General features: G+C 41.8%; 1 protein-coding gene and 1 long non-coding RNA gene across 3 annotated transcripts in view; one reads left to right on the top strand and one right to left on the bottom strand.

The window, feature by feature from the left end:
• Nucleotides 1-23,425, top strand: part of LOC116038103 (1-phosphatidylinositol 4,5-bisphosphate phosphodiesterase gamma-1-like) — a 55,488-nt gene that overhangs the window by 12,715 nt on the left and 19,348 nt on the right. For both annotated transcript variants that reach the window (XM_031282304.2, XM_031282303.2), the window contains exons 2-11: nucleotides 5,076-5,225; nucleotides 6,446-6,539; nucleotides 8,638-8,685; nucleotides 13,174-13,258; nucleotides 14,704-14,784; nucleotides 16,384-16,418; nucleotides 18,112-18,184; nucleotides 20,505-20,600; nucleotides 20,685-20,803; nucleotides 22,754-22,839. In XM_031282304.2, the coding sequence (XP_031138164.1) occupies nucleotides 5,076-5,225; nucleotides 6,446-6,539; nucleotides 8,638-8,685; nucleotides 13,174-13,258; nucleotides 14,704-14,784; nucleotides 16,384-16,418; nucleotides 18,112-18,184; nucleotides 20,505-20,600; nucleotides 20,685-20,803; nucleotides 22,754-22,839 (867 nt within the window). The remainder of the gene's footprint in view (nucleotides 1-5,075; nucleotides 5,226-6,445; nucleotides 6,540-8,637; nucleotides 8,686-13,173; nucleotides 13,259-14,703; nucleotides 14,785-16,383; nucleotides 16,419-18,111; nucleotides 18,185-20,504; nucleotides 20,601-20,684; nucleotides 20,804-22,753; nucleotides 22,840-23,425) is intronic.
• LOC116038105 lies at nucleotides 8,115-23,098 on the bottom strand. The gene is made up of 2 exons (XR_004102021.1): nucleotides 23,055-23,098; nucleotides 8,115-8,233 (listed from the first exon to the last, which is right to left on the bottom strand). It is a non-coding gene; the product is annotated as an uncharacterized LOC116038105 (long non-coding RNA).

The raw sequence follows: 23,425 nt of genomic DNA, 5'->3' as shown, positions 1-23,425 counted from the left end.
CAGCATATGAACCTAGGTGAACGAGGGTCGGCTTTCTGGTACAGACAGACCAACAACGGGACAATTTTAACAATTTTTGCCATGTTATTCATCACTAATTTCACTTCTGACAACGTTTTAGTGAATTAATTAATAATAATTAATAATAATATATTAATTAATTAATTAATTTAGTGTTTTAATGAACTGTTTAGATTTCGATTATAGGCAGTCTTGCGAAAATTGATGCCGAATTGACAATTTGCTTCAAAGTTTTCGGAGTTGAGAAGCTCCATGAAGTGAGGCGACAGCCAGCAGGCGCCTGCCCCGGCCGCTAGCTCGTCGCTCGGCCAGTCATGCTCAGAGACCCCGCTGTAAGCTGGAGGTCTCTCAGACCGCTCTCGTAAATAAGAGGCTTTTATTTCGCCGTTGACGGTTCGTTTGTTTAAATATCACAACACATGTCCATCATAAGATTAACGGAAACCTGTGGTTAACTGTCTTTTTGGAGTTAAACTCCACAAGTGTGTCCTGCGGCTCGCCGGCCGTCACACACACACACACACACACACACACACACACACACACACACGTCTGGTTGGTAATTGAGAGAGAGAGATACCCGTTTCTCTTCGGGAGACTTGTTTAAATTATGACAAATATGCTATATACATTAGATTTAGTATTTAGTTCATACTTTTTTTGGTTTATTTGTTTTCTGATTTTAGCGCTATAAAGACCGTTGCCATGCTTGCATCACTCCCTTACCCCTCCTACCAGTCCCTATGGCCACTTGGCCAGTGGGAATGCAATTGGAAAAAACGGTTTTGGGGGAGAGTAGTTCTGTTTAGAAGTGAACTTTTCCTATAACTACTACGATCCTGTAACTACTTGGTCGGAAAGCGGCTAATGAAAGCCTGATATCTCAGGTTCATTTGCACTGTGTGAAGCTACTGTTTGGCAGCCTGAGAACTTGTATTAAAGGCTGTAGAAAGAATGTGGAATGGAAAGAGATCACTGATGCGGTCAACAGTGTTGCCGTAGTAAATCAGACTCCAGCTGAAGTTTATTTAATTTATACATCCTTGACATATGTATGCTATAGTCCTAATAGTAATATACACAGACTTATATTGCAGTATGTTAGGCCTACATGGTGTACCTATATTTAAATAAACACACAGTAGCAGAGTTTATGCAGTGTCTTTTATTTTACTCTTTTCTTTTTTCGAGTCTGAGCCAGGCAACCGAGCTGTGAGGGAGAGCACGTAACAATGTTGCAAACTTTTTCTGCCGTGTATAGTAGGGTCCCCACCCCCGCTGATGCAAGACAGAGCCATCTGCCCTTAATCAATCCGATGGAGCGCTCCACCGTGGCCCGTGTGCGTACGTGTGCACTGTTGTACCGGCGCATAGAGGTCTTCTAAAAGAGCCAGATCTGCCATTGCTGATAAGCGATCATTTGATGAATTCTCCTTCTCCTGTTAAACTGATTATATGCTGCGCCGCAAGTCCACACTGACTCGAAAACATGCGTACACGAGTTTAAACTTGACGTGAGATTTGATCATAGCCTCCGCTCACGTCCATATTGATAAATGCAGAGCTTTGAGTGGAAATGACCATACACCGGTTTTACACTTGTTTTCTGTAATACATTCGTTTGGTAAGTGAGGGCCAATGTCTCTATTCTCTCTATTATTCCTGTTTTCTTTTTCTTTTCTTATTATTTTCAGAGCATTGCATTCATGCTTGACATTGCCAGTTCTTTCTTGTTGTTGGTTACATAAAGTTGTAACAATACGCTTTAATTAACATTGTTTGAAACCAACATAGTCACGATACTTGTTTCCCCCCCCTTTAAATAAGAAAAAACATTCATAAAAAATAAAAATACATGAAAATAAGAAAGCACTTATTCCTACATACATAGGTAAATAAATATTGAAACAGGTACGAAAGAAGAAAATAAAAATATATGCACATAAACACACCCACACATGTATTATTCCTGTTTTCATTTGGCTCAAGGAAAATAGGTGTGTGTGTGTGTGTGTGTGTGTGTGTGTGTGTGTGTGTGTGTGTGTGTGTGTGTGTGTGTGTGTGTGTGTGTGGCCCAAGATGCTGGACCCCACAAGGTTAAAAGGCTGTTTGAGGGTTAAGACTTGGTTTTAGGGTTAGAATTAGGTTATGGTTACGGTGAGGGTAAGGGTTAAGGTTAGGCATTTAGTTGTGATGGTTAAGGTTAGGGTAAGGGGCTAGGGAATGCATTATGTCAATGACGGGTCCCCACAAAGATAGTGAAACAATCGTCGTGTGTGTGTGTGTAACTGAGTGTATCTTTATGTGTGTTTACACAAGACATCTGCTAAGTCAATAAGCCCAGGTTTTCTCTGTGGGTGTGTCGACTGCTCTAAGTGTCAGAGTAGAGTCCAGAGTTTACATCAGACTCTGCGGTCGGTCGGCTCGCCTCACTCCTCCTTGGCCACTCTGTTAACCCTTCTGGGGCAACATAAGCATTCGGTAACTGTTCGTTTACTTATTAAATGTAGTAATACGGAGACAAAACCTGCCACAAGTGCAGATTTGAACTTTTTAAATGTTTTTACAGTTTGAATAAAAAGGGGTGTTTTTTTTAGCTTGTTAATACCTATATATTTTTTTAGTTTTTTTATTTAACCTTTATTTATCCAGGTAAGTCGATTGAGAACAACTTCTCATTTGCAACGACGACCTGTCACTAGGGTTGGGTACCGAAACCTGGTTCCACTATGGAACCGGTTCCTACGCAACCGGTAAGAATCGGACCGGATTAGAACGCAAATTTCAGTTCCTCATATCGGTTCCACTTAATGTGTCGACTGAAATATTTTCCCTCTGTCGCGCCGAAACGAACGTAAGAATATCACACGTTCTCTTTCTTATTATATATTTAAGTACTTTAAAACGTTAATATATTGTTACATTTAAATCCTTTTCAATTTAAAAAAAAACTATAAAAGAGCCTTTCTTTGGTGTCATTTTTCAGTTTTTCAAGAATCGGTTTAGGAATTGGAATTGTTTTAAAAGTACCGGTTCGGCATCGGAATCGTAAAAATCCAAACGGTACCCAACCGTACCTGTCACATTCACACAGTTCCACATTCATACCTGTAAGCTGCCCAGTACAACCACAGTCTGATCTGCTGGCCACTGAGCAGCTCCACTGGAGCGGTTGGGGTTAAGGGCCTTGCTCAAGGGCACCTCAGTGGTGGTAATGAGGGAGGGACAAGAGCTGCTCCTTCACTTTCCCCACCCAGATTTGATCCTGTCGGTCTGGGGATTGAACCGGTTAAACAAATGCTATACCTATCAATCAGAAAAATATCCCTTAAAAACTTTTAAATGCCTTAACTATCCTATAATCTGTGTTTCAATGCTCTGTAATATAAATTTGCAGTACCTTTAATATCTGATGTTAAAGCTTAGGGGACAGCTCAAATAAACAAATTTGTATTTAATAAAATAAAAAAATAGGGTGCCTGGGTAGTAAACCTGGTAGAGCATGCACCCAATGTACAGAGGCTCAGTCCTCGCCACAGCGGCAATTCCGACCTGCGGCCCTTTGCTGTCATTCCCCCTTTCTCTCTCTCCCCTTTCATGTCTAAGTTGTCCTATCAAATAAAGGCCTAAAATGCCCCAAAAAAAAGAATCTTTAAAAAAAAGACCAAAAAAAATAAAGAGTAGAGTAGAGTAGAGTCTTTGAGAAAATTGGGTTTGCATGTTGATTCCTGTCACAGAAACAACTAGAAGGACACTCGGAAAGGGCAGACCTCTAAAAAAAGGCATGCCCTATCTCACAATATTAATGCAGTGTGAATTTTTCCATTCGGGATCCCATTTCTTTCCGATTATTCCAACTCAGATATGAATGCAGCACAGATGCCCTATCTCGCAGAGTTACCGAAAGTGTAAACTAATTTGTATATGTGCTTTGTGAGTCGGAGCCGCTCCAAAATGTAATTCTTCCTCTGCTCATGCTACAGCCTTCCACCAAGTTTCTGGAAAATGGGGCGAGTAGTTCTTCTGTAGTCCTACTGACAGACAATCACACCAACCGCTCCGAATCCATAAACTCCTAGGCGGAGGTAGATATTGTATATTTTCAGATTTGTTTGACAAAAGCGATATGTGGAGTAGGGCTGCACGATATGAGGAAAATATGTGATATGCAATAACGTTGTTGAATATCGCGATAACGATATTACTTGCGATACATAAACAGATATTAAAGTGTTCTCAGGTCTGCTGCTTTCAGTAGGCTGCTAAAATACAACACATTGCTCGTTGAATTTAAAACAAATGAAAGAAAATCATTTCCAACATTCTTTTATTGAACATAGAATTGAATATAAAAGGCAGCACTAAAAATAACAATGACAGTTTCATTTTAAAATGCAGTTTTCTAATGATGTTTTCTTTCAACTAACACAAACAATCTCTGAGTGTCTTTCGCGATGTCCTAACCTTTCACGATGTTTATTGCGCCAGATGATATCACGATGATGATTTAAAAAAAACAACAAAAGAAATGATATTGTGCAGCCCTAAGTTGGAGCTATATTTCTACAAGTGCAGAATTAGCAGACATGGCTGCAGAGCTTCAGGCAAAAATAGAAATAAATGTGGGTAAAAAATTTAAATGTGTCTTTTGGGGGTCACATTTTTTTTTACCACTTAAAGTGACTTATTCCATCAAAGTTTTAAGGGACTTTTGAGCTTAAAGGTTTAGGGATTTTGTCTTCTGATCTACGTGAAGTAAAGGTTACAAAAAGTGACTTTATTAGTTCGGCTGCTGCTGCTAAAAACCTCTGCAGACTTTTGGAGCATCCTGCCCATCGACAGCTGACATGTTTGTGTCTGAGTCTGTTCTTTGGCTCTCTGGACTCACACAAAGTACTTTTGTTGGACTCTCCGGCAGCAGATTGCGGTGTGTTTGGCAGGGAAACGAACAACGTGCCAAAGTGTGATTTATGGTTGTGCATATTTGTGTTCATGCAACACTATCCTTCCTTCCTTCCTCCCTCTCTCCCTCCCTCCCTCCCTCCCTCCTCCAGTCGACATAGGAGAGATCCGGGAGCTGCGGTTGGGGAAGGGCTCCCGTGATTTTGAGCGCTATCCGGAGGAAGCCCGGAAACTGGACACCGCCCACTGCTTCATCGTGCTCTACGGCCTGGAGTTTCGCCTCAGGACGCTCAGTGTGGCTGGTCAGTGTGTGTGTGTGTGTGTGTGTGTGTGTGTATACTCTGTGTGTGTGATGTACTTTCACTGCTACTGTTAAATTTCCTTCAGAGTTGTTAAAGGCCACACTACATCCCTTTTTCATTTGACCACTATCTTTTCTGCTAATTACTAATCTAATGCCATTCTGTTTCTCTCCGTCTGTCTTATACTAAAGAGTCAAATTATGTTTTAGTTTGTAGAAAACTCTACCCAGGAAATCCAGAGTTCTCGCGAGAGCACAATTTGAATTTTCTCAGCGAGTCACTCTGGCATTCAGTAATGATGCTCATTAACTATGCCCTTGTAGCCGAGCTGCACCAATCACATCGGTGTATCTGATATAGGCGGGCCAGAGGCGAGCTAAACAGATGACGACAGCGCTGCGACGTTGAAAGGTCCCATGGCATGAAAATTTCACTTTATGAGGTTTTTAACATTAATATGAGTTCCCCCAGCCTGCCTTTGGTCCCCCAGTGGCTAGAAATGGCGATAGATGTAAACCAAGCCCTGGGTGCTTGAGAAATGCCTTTGAGAAAATGAAAGCTCAGATGGGCCGATCTGGAATCTGCTCTTTATGAGGTCATAAGGAGGAAGGTTACCTCCCCTTTCTCTGCTTTGCCCACCCAGAGAATGGCCTTCTTTTGACTGAAAGTACTGCCAAACTACACTTTTTCTGCTCACGAGTTCCATTTTCACTTTCTCACAGCCTACTGCATTGAACGCTCCACCTACGTAAACACCTTCCCCTAATCAACGGTGGAAAAAAATGGTAAGGTTCGGCAGAAACCGAACCCCGTCAAAAAGCCCAATATTCAGCCAAATCCAAAGCCGAATCCTGGATTCGGTGCATCCCTAATTATTACCATCATTTCTTTCAGTTTTACCTCCAAATAAAGTGGGTTTAATCTGGATAACATGTTGATTTTGATGTCTCCATGTTTCCAGATTTCTTTTTTCTTTTTTTTTTTGATGACTTCAGCGTTATCCTAACTCATAAAATGTAAATGGACAAAACTGCAAAAATAAGGCCTGAGTTCCAATATATTGGACATGGTATCTTAAATTAACTTTCAAATAAACATTTCTTTTAGCTGTTTGTTCCCTATTAACTTGCAATCTGACATTAGAAGGATTAGGAGTCGCCAGTCAGACATTTTGACAGTTTTCCTCCCCTCTTGTGTCGTCCGTCTTTGTGTCTTTGTAGCCTTCAGCGAGGAGGAGGTCAACATGTGGATCACTGGCCTCAACTGGCTGATGGTTGACACTCAGAGAGCGCCCGCACCACAACAGATCGACAGGTGTGTGTGTCCACGTGTACCACTGTTGTACGTTGTTGTGACTTTAAAGGAATACTCCCCTGAATCTCTTATCTGTTGAGTATCAAACACTCAAGCTCAGGGAGGCTCTGAACAGTTTGCAGCGTGCTCCCGGTACGGAAACTACTAGTCAATTCATTTGAGTAGTTAATTAGCAGAAAATGAATTGGCAACCACTTTGATAAAAGTAGTTACAGCAGAGTGTTCCTTAAACTGTGGAAATAGTTGTATTATCATAAACCTACATCACTGAACTACTTATTTGGGGTTTTATAAATCACGCAACACGTTCCACACCCTGTGTGTGTGTGTGTGTGTGTGTGTGTGTGTGTGTGTGTGTGTGTGTGTGTGTGTGTGTGTGTGTGTGTGTGTGTGATTAAGTGATATCCGGTTGCATCAAAAAAAAAGCGGCGACCTGGATGGGAGAGGGAGGTGCAGGTCGGAGGAGAGGACAAATATTTGTTTTGAAAGTATTTACCCCAGATGAATGTGCGGAGGCCGTTTTGGCTCCTGTGCTGCGAGCAGGAGAACAGAGCGAGGCTGTTGACATAACGTGAGCGGTATAAGTTTGGAGACGGTCAGAGGAAATGAAATAGCTAAATGTGTCTGTTTATGACAGTTGTGTAAACTGGAGACTCATCAGCTTTCCCTGGGTTTGACGAATACAGACTCTTAGTATCGAGCTACAACCTGTTGCTTAAAGGGAAAGTCCAGATTTTTGTGGTTGTATGAGCTACTTCTCCACAGTCAGTGTGTTAGCTAGAGTAGATGGCGGTCGGCTCGCCCCCAGTTTGGAGAAGCAGGCAGGAGTACAGACACAGAAGCTAAGTAATGTACTGCTGTGGACGAGGGCAGTAGCTAAATGCATTTTAGACGCTATATAGTAGGGCCGCATGAAATGAGAAAAATATGTGGTATGTGATAACGTTGTTGAATATCACGATAACGATTTACTTATATAAATGAACAGATATCAAAGTGTACTCAGTTCTGCCTTTTTACTGCTTTCAGTAGTCTGCTAAAATAAAACAAATTGCTTGTTGAATTTAAAACAAATGATAGGGAATCATTTCCAATGTTATTTTATCTAAAATCTAAAATCTTTGAGTGTCTTTCGCGATATGGTTATTGCGGCAGTTGATATCGCAATGACGATAAAAAAACGTGCAGCCCTGCTATATAGCCATTTTGTCCATCTCTGCTCTCTTCAAAGCCACCAGACTCCTTTGACAAAAACAGTCATTTTTGCCTCGCAGAACACAAGAGTCACTAGTCTACCTGCCTCCCTCGGTTATTTAGGGTTATTGTGCGACTTTGGTTAATCCGAACTAGTCCTTTTAAAGTCACATAACAATCAAACAACCTAACCGATCGAGGCAGCGGTAGACAGCATCTCCTGTTTATTGCAAGGCAAAATTACTGTTGAAATCAATTATTCCTCACCGGTCAGGTGGGGTTGGCGGCCCCTCTAATTAAATGTGGAGGGCGAAACCATAAAAAAATGGGAGAGGAATCTAAGGCTGGGCAATATATCGATATATTGATATTGATATATGAGGCTAGATATCAACTTAGATTTTGGGTATCGTAATATGACACGTGTTGAATTTTCCTGGTTTTAAAGGCTGCATTACAGTTAAATGATTGATGACATTTTCTGAACTAACCAGACTGTTCTATTATTTGCCTCAGTCATTATATCCACATTATTTATGATTATTTATTAAAAATCTCATTGTGTAAATATTTTGTGAAACGTCTATTGTCAACCCTACAATATCGCCGCAATATCCACATCGAGGTATTTGGTCAAGAATATCATGATATTTGATTTTCTCCATATTGTCCAGCTCTAGAGGAAACAATGGAGGATATATATAGGTGATTTCTTCATTAAATGTCTTTTAATTTCAGTTTCTAGCAATGCGTAGCACCATTTCTGCTGTCACCAGTCACTCACATTTTCTCCAGGAAACGTGTGGTTTCTATTTTTAATAATTTAAAGCAGGATTCTTGTGATAATCACTCCTTCTGCCTCATGTTTTTTTTTTTCCCCCTCTCTCCATCCCTCCCTCCGTAGGTGGCTGAGGAAACAGTTTGAGGTCATGGACCGGAGCCACGAGGGCAGGTGGGTGACTCGCCACAAACACGTCAACACCCAGTCAGAGCTTTCACATTTGCCTGTGATGGATGCTCACTGGCCGGCCTGTCCGACCCATTCTCACTCCCAACTCTAAATACTGACGCTTGGTCAGTGTCTCGCAAAAATCACCCTTTAGCGTCTGTATGGAACGCACCGGGGGCAGAGCAGCAGCTTTACTGCGGTGCTGTCAGGTGACGTAGTATTAAGAGTGACAACGGTAGCGAGTAGTATGAAAGACCGAAAATCTAGGTAAGGAGGTTGGTTGGGGTGGTGGATGGGTCAAACAACACAGGAGACCGGGGTTCATGTCCCGTTCTTGTCCTGTGTGTCACTAAATAACACATTTAGTAACCCCACCCACGATCTTCTCTGAAACCTAGTCTATATCCACGACGTTCCACTTCCAGGATTGCTCCGGTGCCGCCAGAAATTCTGCCGTTACCTTCCTCTTTCTTTGTGTTGTAATTTTAAACTCGGGTGGATTTCTGAGGACTATGGTTAACTGCTCTTCAGATCTCTGCAGGGTAAATCCAGACAGCTAGCTAGACTATCTGTCCAATCTGAGTTTTCTGTTGCACGACTAAAACAACTTTTGAACCTACACGTTCCACCAAAACAGGTTCCTTCCCGAGGCTATTTTGCAGCGGCACCGTGGCTCCTGGCAGCGCTTAGCGCCGCCCATGACGATTGTGATTGGTTTAAAGAAATGTCAATAAACCAGAGCACGTTTTTTTCCCATCCCGGAATACTTTGTGGACTAATCAGACCCTCCTCCGCAGCGCTGTGGAAGGTCTGGCAATGCGAGACTATCCGAAATCTAACTGTACCGTTCTTGTGCTGCATGTCAGTTTAAACGTCCGTCCTGCCCCAGAGCGTCTAAAAGTGACGCCAAGAGTCCCGACCAAGCTCGTCTAAATATGTCACTAAAGGAGACTTTTTGCGTCAATAACAAACGCCAAAGGCACCTGACCAAGCGCTGCTTTTTGATGCGCTGGGAGTGAGAATGTGTCGGCCTGTCACAGCAGGTGGAACGTGGAGTTGAAACCAGATCCAGATGTCATCAAAGAGCGTGTTGGACCCCTTTTCTCGGGGGGGCCTGCCCTGACCTTAACCTGCACACATCACACACTTTCTCTTGTCTGTTTCTCTCTGGTGCTTGCATTAATAAGTCCAGGCTTCTGTTTTGGGTGGAAGCCGCTCCAGGACAAACAGCCTGCCAACGCCTGATAAGGAGCAGGAAGTGATGCGATGGGCTGGGAGAGGGCAACTTCCTGTCTCCTGTGAAAATAGTAACCGTAACAGTAGCTAGACAGAGGGAAGCGGGCGGGGAGACGAATCAGACCGGGCAGGGAGGGAGGTCATTGACCCCAGATGATCCTCTCAGAGCATTGACCTGGATTCTCGTTCATTCTGTTACTGACGGCTGCGTGTGTTTTGTTAATCAGTAAAAGTAGTTATCCATGTGCTGTTTGTCCGAGAGAGAAAAAGATGTCCAGTTAAAGACTTACACAACTCCACAGAAGCAAATTTCCATTTTCTCTGAGCATTTTAAAGACTCTGTGATGGCGTAAAAACCAAGATTGAATGTTCATTCTTTACCTAAGAAACAGCTAAACCCTTTAAGCCAACATGAATGAAAACATGCTGGGGAAAAAAAATGGAAATTTGAACATCTAAAATTCCACGACAGCTGGGAAAACTCTACTGTTTAGGAGTGTTAAATGCCCCAAATCTCCAGAACAGCTATTTAAAGCCTAACTCTCGCCAAAATGCAACCTAGGGTCTTTTTTAGGGCTGTCAATCGATTAAAAAAATTAATCTAATTAATTACAGACTCTGTGATTAATTAATTGAAATTAATCGCATACATAATTAACGGTGCCTGAACCGATCCTGGAATGTATCATGACTTCATAAGATAATACCATGGACGTATTAATAGAACACATGGTGAATTACAACCATTAGCTATATCCATTATTACAGCTAGCTACATGAGCTCGGGAGAACAGTCATGTGAGCGGGCGGGTGCAGTCCCGCGGCTCTGCTCGCGTCCACTATGCGCGTTCATCATGTCAAATTTAATAATTCTGGATTCGCTTCTAGTGAATGTTAAAAATGTTAAAAACGTAACGTTTTAAACAAGGACCCTTTCAGTGTTCGGGCTGGTAAGTTGATATACCCAGAAACAAATTATCCGCTGAAATATAGACGTTTCTTTCGCCATGCAAAGTCTATGTGAAAAGTCTTTCTGGGCCATGGGGTGCAGTACCACCGTTATCCGCTAAGCCCATGGTGGCTTTTAGACTCGGCGCTCTTCCTGGGGGCTTGAACTTTACACCGTTCAGCGTTAGCTGTCAGCATTGTAACCGTGTTTAATCCAGCTACTAGCTAGCGGTAGGCTAACGTTAGCTGCTGTTGAGTATAGTGTTAACTAGCTAGCGGTAGGCTAACGTAACTAGCGTCACATGCAGCGATGTTTGTGTTGCCTGTATCGTCTTCAGAGCACCAGAGAGAAGTGCAGATATATCAGTGGCACCAGATTTCGGAAGCCAGGGTTGGCAGGAAGAAGATTGTTACAAGTAAATGTTCCAGTTAATGATCCAGGCAGCACATTCTCGTCTCCCTCCTTCATTTTACAGTCCAATGGTGGCTAGAACGGCTCCGGGTCAAACGTCAATATGGAATGGATTAATCTGCGTTATTTATTTTAACGCGTTATTTTTTCTCAGATTAATTAATCGAAATTAACGCGTTATTTTGACAGCCCTAGTCTTTTTGTGAATATACCTGAGTCAAACTTTCATTTAAAAGCATTTTTAGGACGGAATCGCCACTTTTAAGATTTACCGTAGTTGCTCAAAACCTCTCTTTTTAGTAAACTCTGTGTACACAAACAATGTTCTCAGTACTTTCGTTAAGGTGTAGAGACCCTGGTCATACTTCGAGCAAAGTCTCATGTTGTGTCGAGCCTTCTTAGTGTTTTAAAAATAGCTATTTTGAGGCTAGCATAAAAGTGCCCCTACCACTCCCATTCAAAAGGCCATTTGACCGAAAAAAAACAGTAAATCTTAAAAGTGGCGATTCCGTCCTAAATATGCTTTTAAACGAAAGTTTGACTCGGGTACATTCACAAAAAGACCCTAGGTTGCATTTTGGTGAGAGTTATGCTTTAATGCACCTTGTGGTGAGTAGTGGTGCACCGATCTGATATTAAGATCGGATATCGGTCCGATATTGACAAAATAGCTGGATCAGGGATTGGAAAAATTTACAGATCCACGGGCCGTTTTTTTTTTTTTTTTTTTTTTTTTTTTTTTCTTCCTCTGTCGCACGTCACATGTCGCATGCTGGAAGAGTTGAGTGTACAAATAAATAACAATTCAATACATTGCATCTGTGTTATTTTGTCTTAGTTAGGAAAGTAATGTTTAGTTAGGAAGGTCTGGTGCCTTTAGTCTCTTCCACATGGTGGAAGGAAGGTATAAGGTGGAAGGTATACAGTGTATTATTAATTCAACAACGGTATCGGATCGGTATCGGGTATCGACAGATACACAAAGCCCAGGCATCGGTATCAGTATCGGGACTGAAAAAGTCAGATCGGTGCATCCCTAGTGGTGATATCACAGTATTTTATCTCAACAAACGCAACTGCTTTCCTTTTTAAATGTTCCTTATGTGTCCTATAAAAGTAACAGTGAGAGTGGATTCTTTTTTATTTTGTACGCCCCTAAACTGTGGAACTAACTACCTCTGGATAATAGAAAGGTATTTTTTAAAAAGACATTAAAGACATATCATTTTAATCTGTGGCTTTAAATTCGGACTAATGTACCTTTAGTTTCTGAGTGTTAATCATTGTTAATATCATCAAAATCTTAATGAAAAGGTACTTTTGATAGATAGATAGATAGATAGATAGATAGATAGATAGATAGATAGATACTTCATTGATTCCCAAGGGGAAATTCAAGGTCCCAGACATCACACACAACATACACATACATCATAAACAGGATGATAAAATAACAAATCCACATGAATAATATGGACAATAAAAGAAAAGATACCAAATTAAATACTAAATGAATATACTAAGGGATGTATAAGCATGAGACTCTTGCAGTGACAGGGCAGGTAAGGTGCTTTATGAGAGTCATGGTGGTAGTGCAAATTAGTCCACTAGTGCAAGAATAACGGACAATATAAGAGAATAAATTTTGCATGCATGCAATAAATTAGCATGTAACTCTTTAGCGATGAGACCGAGTAGAGTAAAAGTGTATAAATCTGTACCGAGCCTTTCCTCTGTGTCCAGGACAAGACATGTCACCGTCTAACCCCCTGACCCTAAACAGTGAAAGCTTTCCTGTTTACTCATCACTCTCAGCCTGGAAATATAGAATCCTGACAGCGCCATCTCCTGGTTCTTTAAAATTTTCTAAATGTACTCTCTCAATTCTTTTTCAGCATCACAGTGAAGGATGTGAAAGCTCTGCTGCCTCAGGTCAACTACAGAGTCCCCAACATGCGCTTTCTCAAAGACAAGCTGCAGGTCAGAACACAATAGCAGTCTGAAACGTCTTTGTTTTTCCACCTACAGCTCCTGTTAGGGGCGGGGAAAGAAATCGATACAGCATAGTATTGCAATATTTTCCAATGGCGATGCTGTATCCATACACGGATGCCAATTTTTTATCTTTTATTATATAAATTGCACATGACCTTTTTTAGTCCCAAGGCTAGAAGCAAACAGTAGCACATTTGGTTTACTTTAAAGCACAATTCCGGCACAAAATGAACCTAGAGGTTAATAACATATGTGTACCGAGTCGAACGTTCTCTGGGATCTGTTTTCATGCTAATCGAATGTGTCTCTAGCTTGAAACAAGCTCCGCAAACCGGTGGTTAGCCGCTAACGCTAGCTTACGGGGCAGATGGTAAATTGCTATTTCTACACCACTAACAAGGCTCAAAATAGCACCACACTTCAACGGTAGCATAATGAGGGTCCCTACATGCAAACCGAAGCATTCAGAACTTTGTAAGTGTACAGACAGTTTATTAAAAAGATAGTTTATAAAGGCAGTAGCGCTCATCTTTACATGCGGCCGCCATCTTGGAAAACAGTCATGAGCAGTCGAACGACGAATGCCGTGCAACCAGTAACGTAGCTCAAACACAGCGTTTGTGATTCGACTGCTCATGACTGTAAGAGTACATCTTTTATTTGATTCGATTTCAAATCAAATGGTGGTGGTGATGGCGCAGTGGATATGACACATGCCTTTGGTGTGGGAGATCTGGGTTCAATTCACATTGCGATACGTCAACCAATGTGTCCCTGAGCAAGACACTTAACCCATAGTTGCTCCAGTGGCGTGCGACCTCTGACATATAGCACATATAGCAGTTGTAAGTCGCTTTGGATAAAAGCGTCAGCTAAATGACATGGAGTGTAATGTAATTTCAATTCCCCAGTTGCTAAAGGGCCTGCGCAACTTTTTTAGTTACATAATTGTTCTAAACACCTGCAGTAGCACAGAAGTACATACCGGTTTGCATTTAATTAAGGTGGACTAGACTGTAATACAAACGGTTCAGTTTTTCAGGTGCATACAACATTTATGGAAGGTTTTCATTTAGTTTTTCTGCTTGGAAAATCCTATTTTACAGCAATAACATTTAAGTAAGATGAACAAACAGAGAAATGTGACTTTTTTTTAGGTAGAACAGATGTTGACAAAGTTTTCCTTTGGAGACATCATTTGAAGTTGGAAGACAAGGTAATAAATTGCGATATATTGCAGAATATCGCAAAATGTGTAACATCGCAGTAATATCGTATTGTGACACAAGTATGGTGATAATATCGTATCGTGGGGCCTCTGGTGATTTCCTGCTCCTGTGCCTCTTTGAATGTTGTGTCCTGGATGTTCGGACGTGACCACAGCTCTGTTTTATGTCACACTAGCTCTCATCCTCCCTGTCTTTACTCAGGAGGTGGAGGCCAGGAGCGAGCTGTCGTACCCCAACTTCTCGCAGCTCTACAGAACGCTGATGTTTGACGCACAGAAGAGTGTGAGTCACTTTTGGGTTTGCACACTCACACTGTCGTGGAAGAAGTACTCAAATCCTTTACATACGTAAAAGTAGTTGTATCACAATAGGACCATATATAGGGTTGGGCATAGCTTGGATTTTAACAATTCTGATTCCAATTCCGATTCTTCCTTTCGACTCCGGTTGTGATCGATTCTCGATTCTGATTATTTGAGGGGTGGAGTTGAAGCGGGTCACATGCTTATTTCACAAATAAGAGGAACGTTTTATTTTGATTCAATGTTGATTTACAGTTTTACCGGGCTTTTTCAACGTAAAATAAAGTCACACTAGAGCGCTGCTTACTGTGCTCCAAGGCTCCAACGCAACAAGCGCCTGGCCGCTACGGAAACCAAAACTTGTGCATGTTACTTTTTTTATATTAATGAACGTCCATTACATTCAAACCATTGCCAAATGAGTTGCTACAAAGCTAATTAAGACTATCAGCTCCACACAACTCTCTCGGTGTTTCTCAGTATGACTATGTTTAGAAGATTGTCGTCCGGTGACTTTCCCGCGCAGAAGCTCAAGTAAAGATAATGACCTCTTCTGAAGAGTCCATTATGTTTTTTTAATCCTCCGTGTCCTCCTTGGCTACTAGCAACTGTGTGGAGGAGGGGTGGGGTGTGCGATCACGTAAGGCTTGTATCATGTGAATGCGCGGACAGTGTTGTTGTCATTACTTAGAATTCCTCATGGGGGCGACAGAAACTACGCACTATAGCTTTAAATTTGGAACCGATGATCGGATTTGAAACCAAACGATTCCAATAAAGAAACGATTCCGATGGAATCGTAATTTTTGGAACGATTCCAAGTAGGAATCGATTCTCGATGCCCAATCCTAACCATGTACTTGTGTTATTGCAAGGTTTAGTTCCATAATTACGAATCATGTAGACTTTATGTTTATGCTTACGTGTCATTCTTGGTAATGGTAAGCATGTCACTTTTTAATCCTCAGATGTATTTTCTTACCGTTCTAGGCAGCCATTGCTTTCCATTTATGTTCTGTAGGGCATGAAAATCAAATAGCAAGACTCTGGGAAAGTGTTTGAGTTGTCTGATCCCTCACATTGAACATCAACTTATGTAACTATGACAAAAAATGAATGCATACTGGATGTTCACAGCTGGATTTATGCAACTCAAGCAGGTTTCAAAATGGTTTAACTGGAACTTCAGGTTCATGTGATTTGTTGTAAAAATGAGCAAAACCACCAAAATCATCATTTTAATAAATAATGATGAAATAAAATCCCAAAATTGGAGATGGATTTTTATTTCGGAGATACAATAATTTTACCCAAAAGCAGCAATAAGTCTGAATTTGCAACATAACCAGTAATATCAGCCATCAGATAGATGTCATTTCCCTCTGAGATGTACAGTAGTTGTGGAAAAGTTTAAAGTCTCCCACTATGGAAAAGTACAGTTTGTGTACATCCCAATCCCACTTCAGTACTGTATTTGAGTACTTCTGCACTCGTGCCACACCACGCTCACTCACTGTTTATGCTTCACCTGGCTCCCTCCCACCTGTCCGTCACCTGGGTCCTCCCCTTCTGTTCCCAGATTATTGAGCAGCTGGAGCTCTCCTTCCCTCTGCGGTGAGTCCTTCCACCTTCACCTCCACCACCTTCTCTTCCTCTTCCTCAGTGTCCACTCCCTCGTCTTCACGTCCCCCTAACTGTTGTCCTTCTACATCTCTGGTTTCTCTTTCACACACGCTAAATGGATAGTCCGGATCTTTTAAAGTGGTGCTGTATGAGTTACTTCTCCATAGTCAGTGTAATGGTAGTCTATATCAAAGACATTTGATTTCCGGTATTGTTCAGGTCCAGCTGGAAATATCGCCGGATGTCCCTCATTTTAGCCGGATGCCCGTCACCTTCTGCTTTCTTTGTGTTGGCATTCTAAACTTGATTTCTGAGGACTATGGTTAACTGCTCCTCAGATCTCTGCAGGGTAAATCCAGACAGCTAGCTAGACTATCTGTCCAATCTGAATTTTCTGTTGCACGACCAAAACAACTTTTGAACGTACACGTGTTCCACCAAAACAAGTTCCTTCCAGAGGCTATTTTGCAGAGGCACCGTGGCTCCGTCTGGCGCTTAGCGCTGCCCAAGATGATTGTGATTGGTTTAAAGAAATGCCAATAAACCAGAGCACGTTTTTCTCCCATCCTGGAACGCTGTGTGGACTAGCCAGACCCTCCTCTGCAGCGCTGTGGAGGAAGGTCTGGCAACGCAAGACTAGTGTATTAGCTACAGTAGATGGTGGTCTGCACGCCCCCAGTTTGGAGTACTGACACGGAAGCTAAGTAATGTACTACTGTGGACAGGGCAGCAGCTAAATGTACATTCCTATATTAGTTTAAGTGTACGCTTTAGAATATTTTCAGTGCTTTACCTTGATGTCAGACAGCCCGTTACGACGGGGAACTGAAGCAGTTGCCTCTGCTCTCTTCGAAGCCACCAGACTCCTTTGACAAAAACAGTAATTTTGAATGTTGGAGTAGCTGCTCTACCGCTGCCTCCACCAATAGTTAGTTTGTGTGATTGTGCGACTTTGGTGAATCCAAACTAACCCTTTAAAGTCACACAATAACACAAACTAACTAACCGATAGAGGCAGCAGTAGGCCAGCAACTCCCATGTTCTCCGAGGTAAAATAACTGGTTTTGTCAAAGGAGTCTGGTTGGTTTGAAGTGAGCAGAGATAACGGCTTCAGTTCCCCGTCGTAAAGGGCTGTCTGACAGCAAGGTAAAGTGATGAAAGTATTCTAAATATGGCGTACACTTAAACTGATATAGATGTTTTTAGGTGTCTAAAATGCATTTAGCTGCTGCCCTGTCCACAGCAGTACATTACTTAGCTTCCGTGTCTGTACTCCTGCCTGCTTCTCCAAACTGGGGGCGAGCCGACCGCCATCTACTCTAGCTAACACACTGACTGTGGAGAAGTAGCTCATACAACACCACACTTCAAAAAATCTGAACTATCCCTTTAAGGGAGATTTAGGCTTTCAAGAAAGTGAACCATTTCCATGTGTTTTTGCCATTTTAATGGTACTTAAATGTTTTTTTTCTTGGCTCTCTGGATGTGAAACATTTAACGTTATGGAACATTAACCTTTAAAACTGGCATAAATAGAATTGGCATAGGTAGTAGAGGTACGTGGTTAGTTGCCAGACAGACATTTGTATGTTAATGTGTCACGCCTCCTCGCTCATTTATTTGAACTTTTCTTTACCTTTCCCTCCTCGGCCGTCTGACATCTTGAAAACCGTTGTGTTCGCAGGAATGTGGACAGACCGGAGCTTTGTCAGATCTCCCTCTACGACTTCCAGAAGTTTTTACAGATGGACCAGAAGGTACGGAGCAGACTCATCGCCCGTCGGCACAACACACAATTCAATTCTTTATTTCAGACACACCGGTCAATATCAGTATAAAAATATGTAAAACACAACAACACAGACAAGTCAAAAAAGTCATACAAATTGAAGTTCATAAAATCAAAGTGATTAAAAAACATAGACATTTTTTTCCAATGTTTCCAAAAGCAAGACGTTCTTGTGTCACTCTGTGTGGGGTCATTTAAAGCCATCATACTGTAATTAGATTTTTTTGAGTTAAGCGACACATAAATTTGTACATAACATTTGTCAAGACAGCATGAAAGATGGGAACGTTACTAGTCACAAACATATGGCTTGCACTTGTCCATCTTGGCAGTTTGAGAAAGATTCTGAATGCGTCATTAAATGCTGCACCACAAGTGGGCTGTTCACTTCAATTCAACAACTTTATTAATCCCACAAGGGGCAATTAGTTAAGAGCAGCTACAGACAACACACACATACATACAGCACACAGAATCAGAATCAGAAAGCCTTTATTGTGGGGCGACCTCTAGCTCAACCAGTAGAGTGTGCGCCCCATGCAGGCTGAGTCCTTGGCAGCGGCCCAGGTTCGAATCCGACCCGCGGCCCTTTGCTGCATGTGGTCCCTCCTCTCTCTCCCCTTTCCTGTCTTCAAGCTATCCTGTCGATTAAAGGCCATAAAAAGCCCAAAAATAGCCTTTATTGTCCTTGCATAGGAATGGCACTCAGGTGATGCATTCCAACATAAACATAAAAAAACAATAAAAAAAACAACAACATAAAAACACAAGACAAAGGATATTCAGTGGTGTACAAATACAACAAATAGATAAATATAAAAGTATTTAAAGTGCAGCAAGTGCTTAGTGGATTGCAGTATGGCAGTGATTACTTGATCTTTTGTTTATTAAGTGTGCTGATGGCTGTGGGTCTCCGAGTTTTGGCAGCTCAGCGTCTGCCTGATGGTAGCTGTTTAAAGAGTGGATGACCAGGGTGTGAGGTATCTTTAATGGTGGTTTTTGCTGCATTGATGTAGCGTGAAGTGACAAGTTCTTCCAAGGGAGGCAGGGAGCAGCTGGTGATCTTTCCTGCAGTCTTGATGACCCTTTGCAGAGCCCTCTTGTCTGCTGCAGTGCAGCCTGCATACCACACCGAGATACAGTACGTTAGAACGCTCTCAATGGTCCCCCGATAGAACGCCACCAGCAGCTTCCTCTCGACATTGTTCCTTCTGAGCACTCTGAGGAAGTGAAGTCTCTGTTGTGCTCTTTTTAGTGTCATTGCTGTGTTTAATGACCAGGACAGGTCATGAGAGATATGGACACCCAGGAATTTGAAAGTCTGCACCCCACCTGTGTCACGCTTCTTCCGGAAGTCCAGTATCATCTCCTTTGTTTTAGGGGTGTTCAGTGTAAGGTTAGCAGTTCGACAGCCTCTGTACCTCGTCCCTATACGCAGACTCATCTCCCCCCCGAGATAAGCCCGATGATGGTTGTGTCATCCGCGAACACAAGCCTACGTATAGGCCTACACCCTAAAGAGTAGATAAATAATAATCAAAAAAAATATTTTATTCATTTAAAAGTTGAATTGCAGAAGGTATAAAAGAGTTAGAGAAGCGATTAGTTTAAAAAAGAAGATCAAATATAACGACGTCTTGATGGCAACAGAGAAAGTTCACTCTGGAGTAGATGATCTAAAGAAGACAAAATGCTAGTTGCTTTACGCAAGATTTCTTGATCACAAAGAGAATTTAAATCTCTTTGTTTCACACTAATAATTTTCGAGCAGGTTTTGACTATACTGTTCAGGCTGTTTCTGTCTTTCACTGGGACGCTGTGAAACCAGCAGATAAAAGAAGGATTCATAAGGCTTTCGATAAAAGATTGATTAAAAACGACAGAGAACGACTGGCCTGACAGAAAAGGAGTTCAGTTTCCTGAGTAAGTGAATTCTCTGTATCCTTCTTTTATAATAGCCTCATTATTAACACTGAATTCAAGGTGGTCATCAAAAATGGTACCTAAATATTTATATGAGGTGACCATTTCAACCTTTTCATTGTAAATAAAGGACTCCCTGGCTGCAGGTTTTTAGCGTCTAAATGACGATGAAAAGTTCCTTGGTTTTTGAGATATTTGTGTACAGTAGAATCTAAAAAGGGCCGTTTTAACATCATCTGTGCACATGTGGAATTTGCGTGCCAGCATATTGGCTTGTGTCATACAGTTTGCAACACTGCCACACACAGAAAAATGCTCTCTTATAAAACTGCTCTGTGCTCACTTCTTTCTCCGGCTCGTCTCAGGAGTCGTGGGCGTCGGATCTGAGTCGTGTCAGAGAGTTCCTCACCGGGTACATGAGGGGGGGTCCGCAGCCTGAGCCCATGCTGCAACTGGATGAGGTGAAACAAAGACACAGCTGGAATAAACTGTGCAGATTTTTCTTTCTGGCCTCACAGTCTGATCGTGTTTCTTTGTGTTTCTAGTTCCTTACGTTCCTGTTCTCTAAAGAGAACTCTGTGTCTGACCCTCGGCTCTCAGCTGTTGTTGCCGATGACATGAAAAGGCCGCTGTCTCAGTACTGGATCTCCTCTTCACACAACACGTAGGTCTCAACGTTTGTGTCTCAAATCATATCTTTGTCTCAGGAGTCCACATACTGTATAAGAAGATCTTGTTATTGTATTTAAAGGAGCTTTAGGGAAATAATGGTGCTTTAAACAATCCACATTTTGAAAATCCTGCTTATTTTCTGTCTTATTAAGCCCAGTTCAAAACAAAGATTCGCGACGAGACGAGTTGAAACTTGGAACTACTTGCAACGCACCGGTCTGCAGCGTTCTAAAACCTGCCAGTTCACACCAACGCGACGAGACGGTGTATCATCCCCAATGGAACGACTCTTTGTACTTCTGTTCTAACTTCAGACTTCCAGGCTTTTTGTGGCTAAATATATCATGTGGAATGTGGATAAACGTCAGTGATTGTGAGCTGCTTGCTAAAGTTACATTTCTAGTGATGAACCTGATTCACAGTTTAGTCCTGGGCGCTCCCTCTTTTTAGTCATTCTCTAGCTCGCTCGACCATACGGCTTAGGGTTAGGTTACGTTCTACGTTTTTATTTTCTATAGTTTGTAGCCGACTTTACAAAATGAATTTGCTATTGGCTGTTGAAACGGGTGACGTCCCTTACGTTCTGACACCAGCCTCTGCGACTTGAACAACTGAGTCGCAGCTAGACCATCAGTTGGTTTGAGCCGAGCTGAGACGGGCCGGTTCAGATGCTGAAAAAAACGGTTTCGTCTCGTCACGAATCTTTGGTCTGAACTGGGCTTTAAGGCCCTGTTTACACGACAACGCTCGCGGGTGAAAACAACAACATATTTGATCAGATGTGCCTTTCGTTTAGATAGCGACGACATTTTTGGGACTTAAAAACGCAAACAAATTGAAACCACCCTCCAGAGTGGAAATCTTAAAAACACTCCACTGTCGCGTTCCCGTCTAAAGGGTAAAAACGCACTGTGTGTGTGTGTGTGTGTGTGTGTGTGCTGCATGTGTGTCTCTGTGTGTGCATTGTTTGGAGCAATAACTCCACCTCCTCGTCTGTCCAGACAAAATTGTCAGCTTTTGTTGTTCGCTTAGCGCTACTGAGGAGAGGGAGAGAGGAGGAGGAGAGGGAGACAAGTAGAAGGAAGGTTCTACGCAGGCGCGCAGACTTGGTGGATCGCATTTCACACACATTTGCGTCACCATATGCACGCAGATTTCCCCCCATTACGCTTGTCTAAACGCGGAATAAAAAGTGAGAACGCAACGCCACTTTTGCGTTTTCTCTTCAGATCATTTCCGTCTAAACATAGCCTAAGAGTCATATGAAAGGATACATTTCTTCTGTGTATCCAATATTAACATATAGCTCAGCCTAGCCTAAAGTAGCACAGAAACTGGAAGCCTAAGTGATGCCTCCCAACATCTCCAAATCTGTCTTAATCACGTGTGTTTAACATGTTTAGAAAAAGAAATGTATTGTATACTTTCGTAACTCAGAACAAAGGCCCAGCTAACTCTTCTCGAATGTAGTAATGACTGAATTAATGCGAACTGCAAAATAAAATGTGTAAATAACAGCTTTTTTTTAGTTTATCAAGTTTTTTTTTCCTTTTTCTTTAAACCAAACACATCACGTTTATATTGAGTGTAATGCTGAAAAAATAAGAAAATTCAACACCAACGACTGAATCAACTGATCATTTTAAGCCAAATGTTCTCTGATTGTTGCTTTTCAAATGTGAGGATTTGCTACTTCTCTCAGTTTTATACCATTCGAAATTGCATATTTTTTTTTTAAAAGCATTTTTCTGACTCAGATGATTAAAGAGGAAATAACTGACGATCTGTATTAATCAATATTGGGAGCTAACATTAGTTTGAATGCAAAAAATGAAAATGAAACGGAACATCTAACTGTCAGTGAGACAGCAAATCTCCTGGAATGACATTATTAAAGCACCACTGCTCTTGTGAACTTGTTTCCATGTCGTTGTTCTCCCAGCTACCTGACAGGTGACCAGTTTTCCAGTGAATCTTCTCTAGAAGCCTACGCCCGCTGCCTCCGGATGGGCTGCCGCTGCATTGAACGTAAGACAAGAAAATGAAGTGTTGGCTTTAATCAGAAATCCACTGGGCCTAGGGGCCGGGCAATACATCAATATCATATCGACATCGAGTTATGAGGCTAGATATTGTCTTACATTTTGGAAATCGTAATATCCTGATAATACACAAGTCTTTTCCTTGTTTTAAAGGCTACATTACAGTAAAGGGATGTCATTTTCTGAACCTACCTGACTTACTAGCTGTTTTATTATTTGCCTTTACCCACTTTAGTCATTGTATCCACATTATTTATGATTATGTATCAAAACTCTCATTGTGTTAAAGTGCTCATATTATGCTTTTTTGGCTTTTTCCCTTTCCTTTATTGGGTTATATATCTTTTTTTGTGCATGTTACAGGTTTACAAAGTGAAAAAGCCCAAAGTCCACCCCAAAGGGCCTTACCATCTCCAACAGAAAACACTGTTCACAAACTGCTCCAAACAGCTCTATTGTAGTCCAGCCTTTACTTCAGAGACAAACGTGGTCACTTTGTAACACGTTATAATGCTCGCCTAGCTGCTAGCATGGCACGCCCTCATACTCTGCTTCTGACAGCTAGCTGTCCT

This window comes from Sander lucioperca, chromosome 11, assembly GCF_008315115.2.
Source record: "Sander lucioperca isolate FBNREF2018 chromosome 11, SLUC_FBN_1.2, whole genome shotgun sequence".
Lineage (NCBI taxonomy): Eukaryota > Metazoa > Chordata > Actinopteri > Perciformes > Percidae > Sander > Sander lucioperca.
The sequence above is the reverse complement of the archived record's forward strand: the minus strand, read 5'-3'. Positions and strand labels throughout refer to the sequence as shown.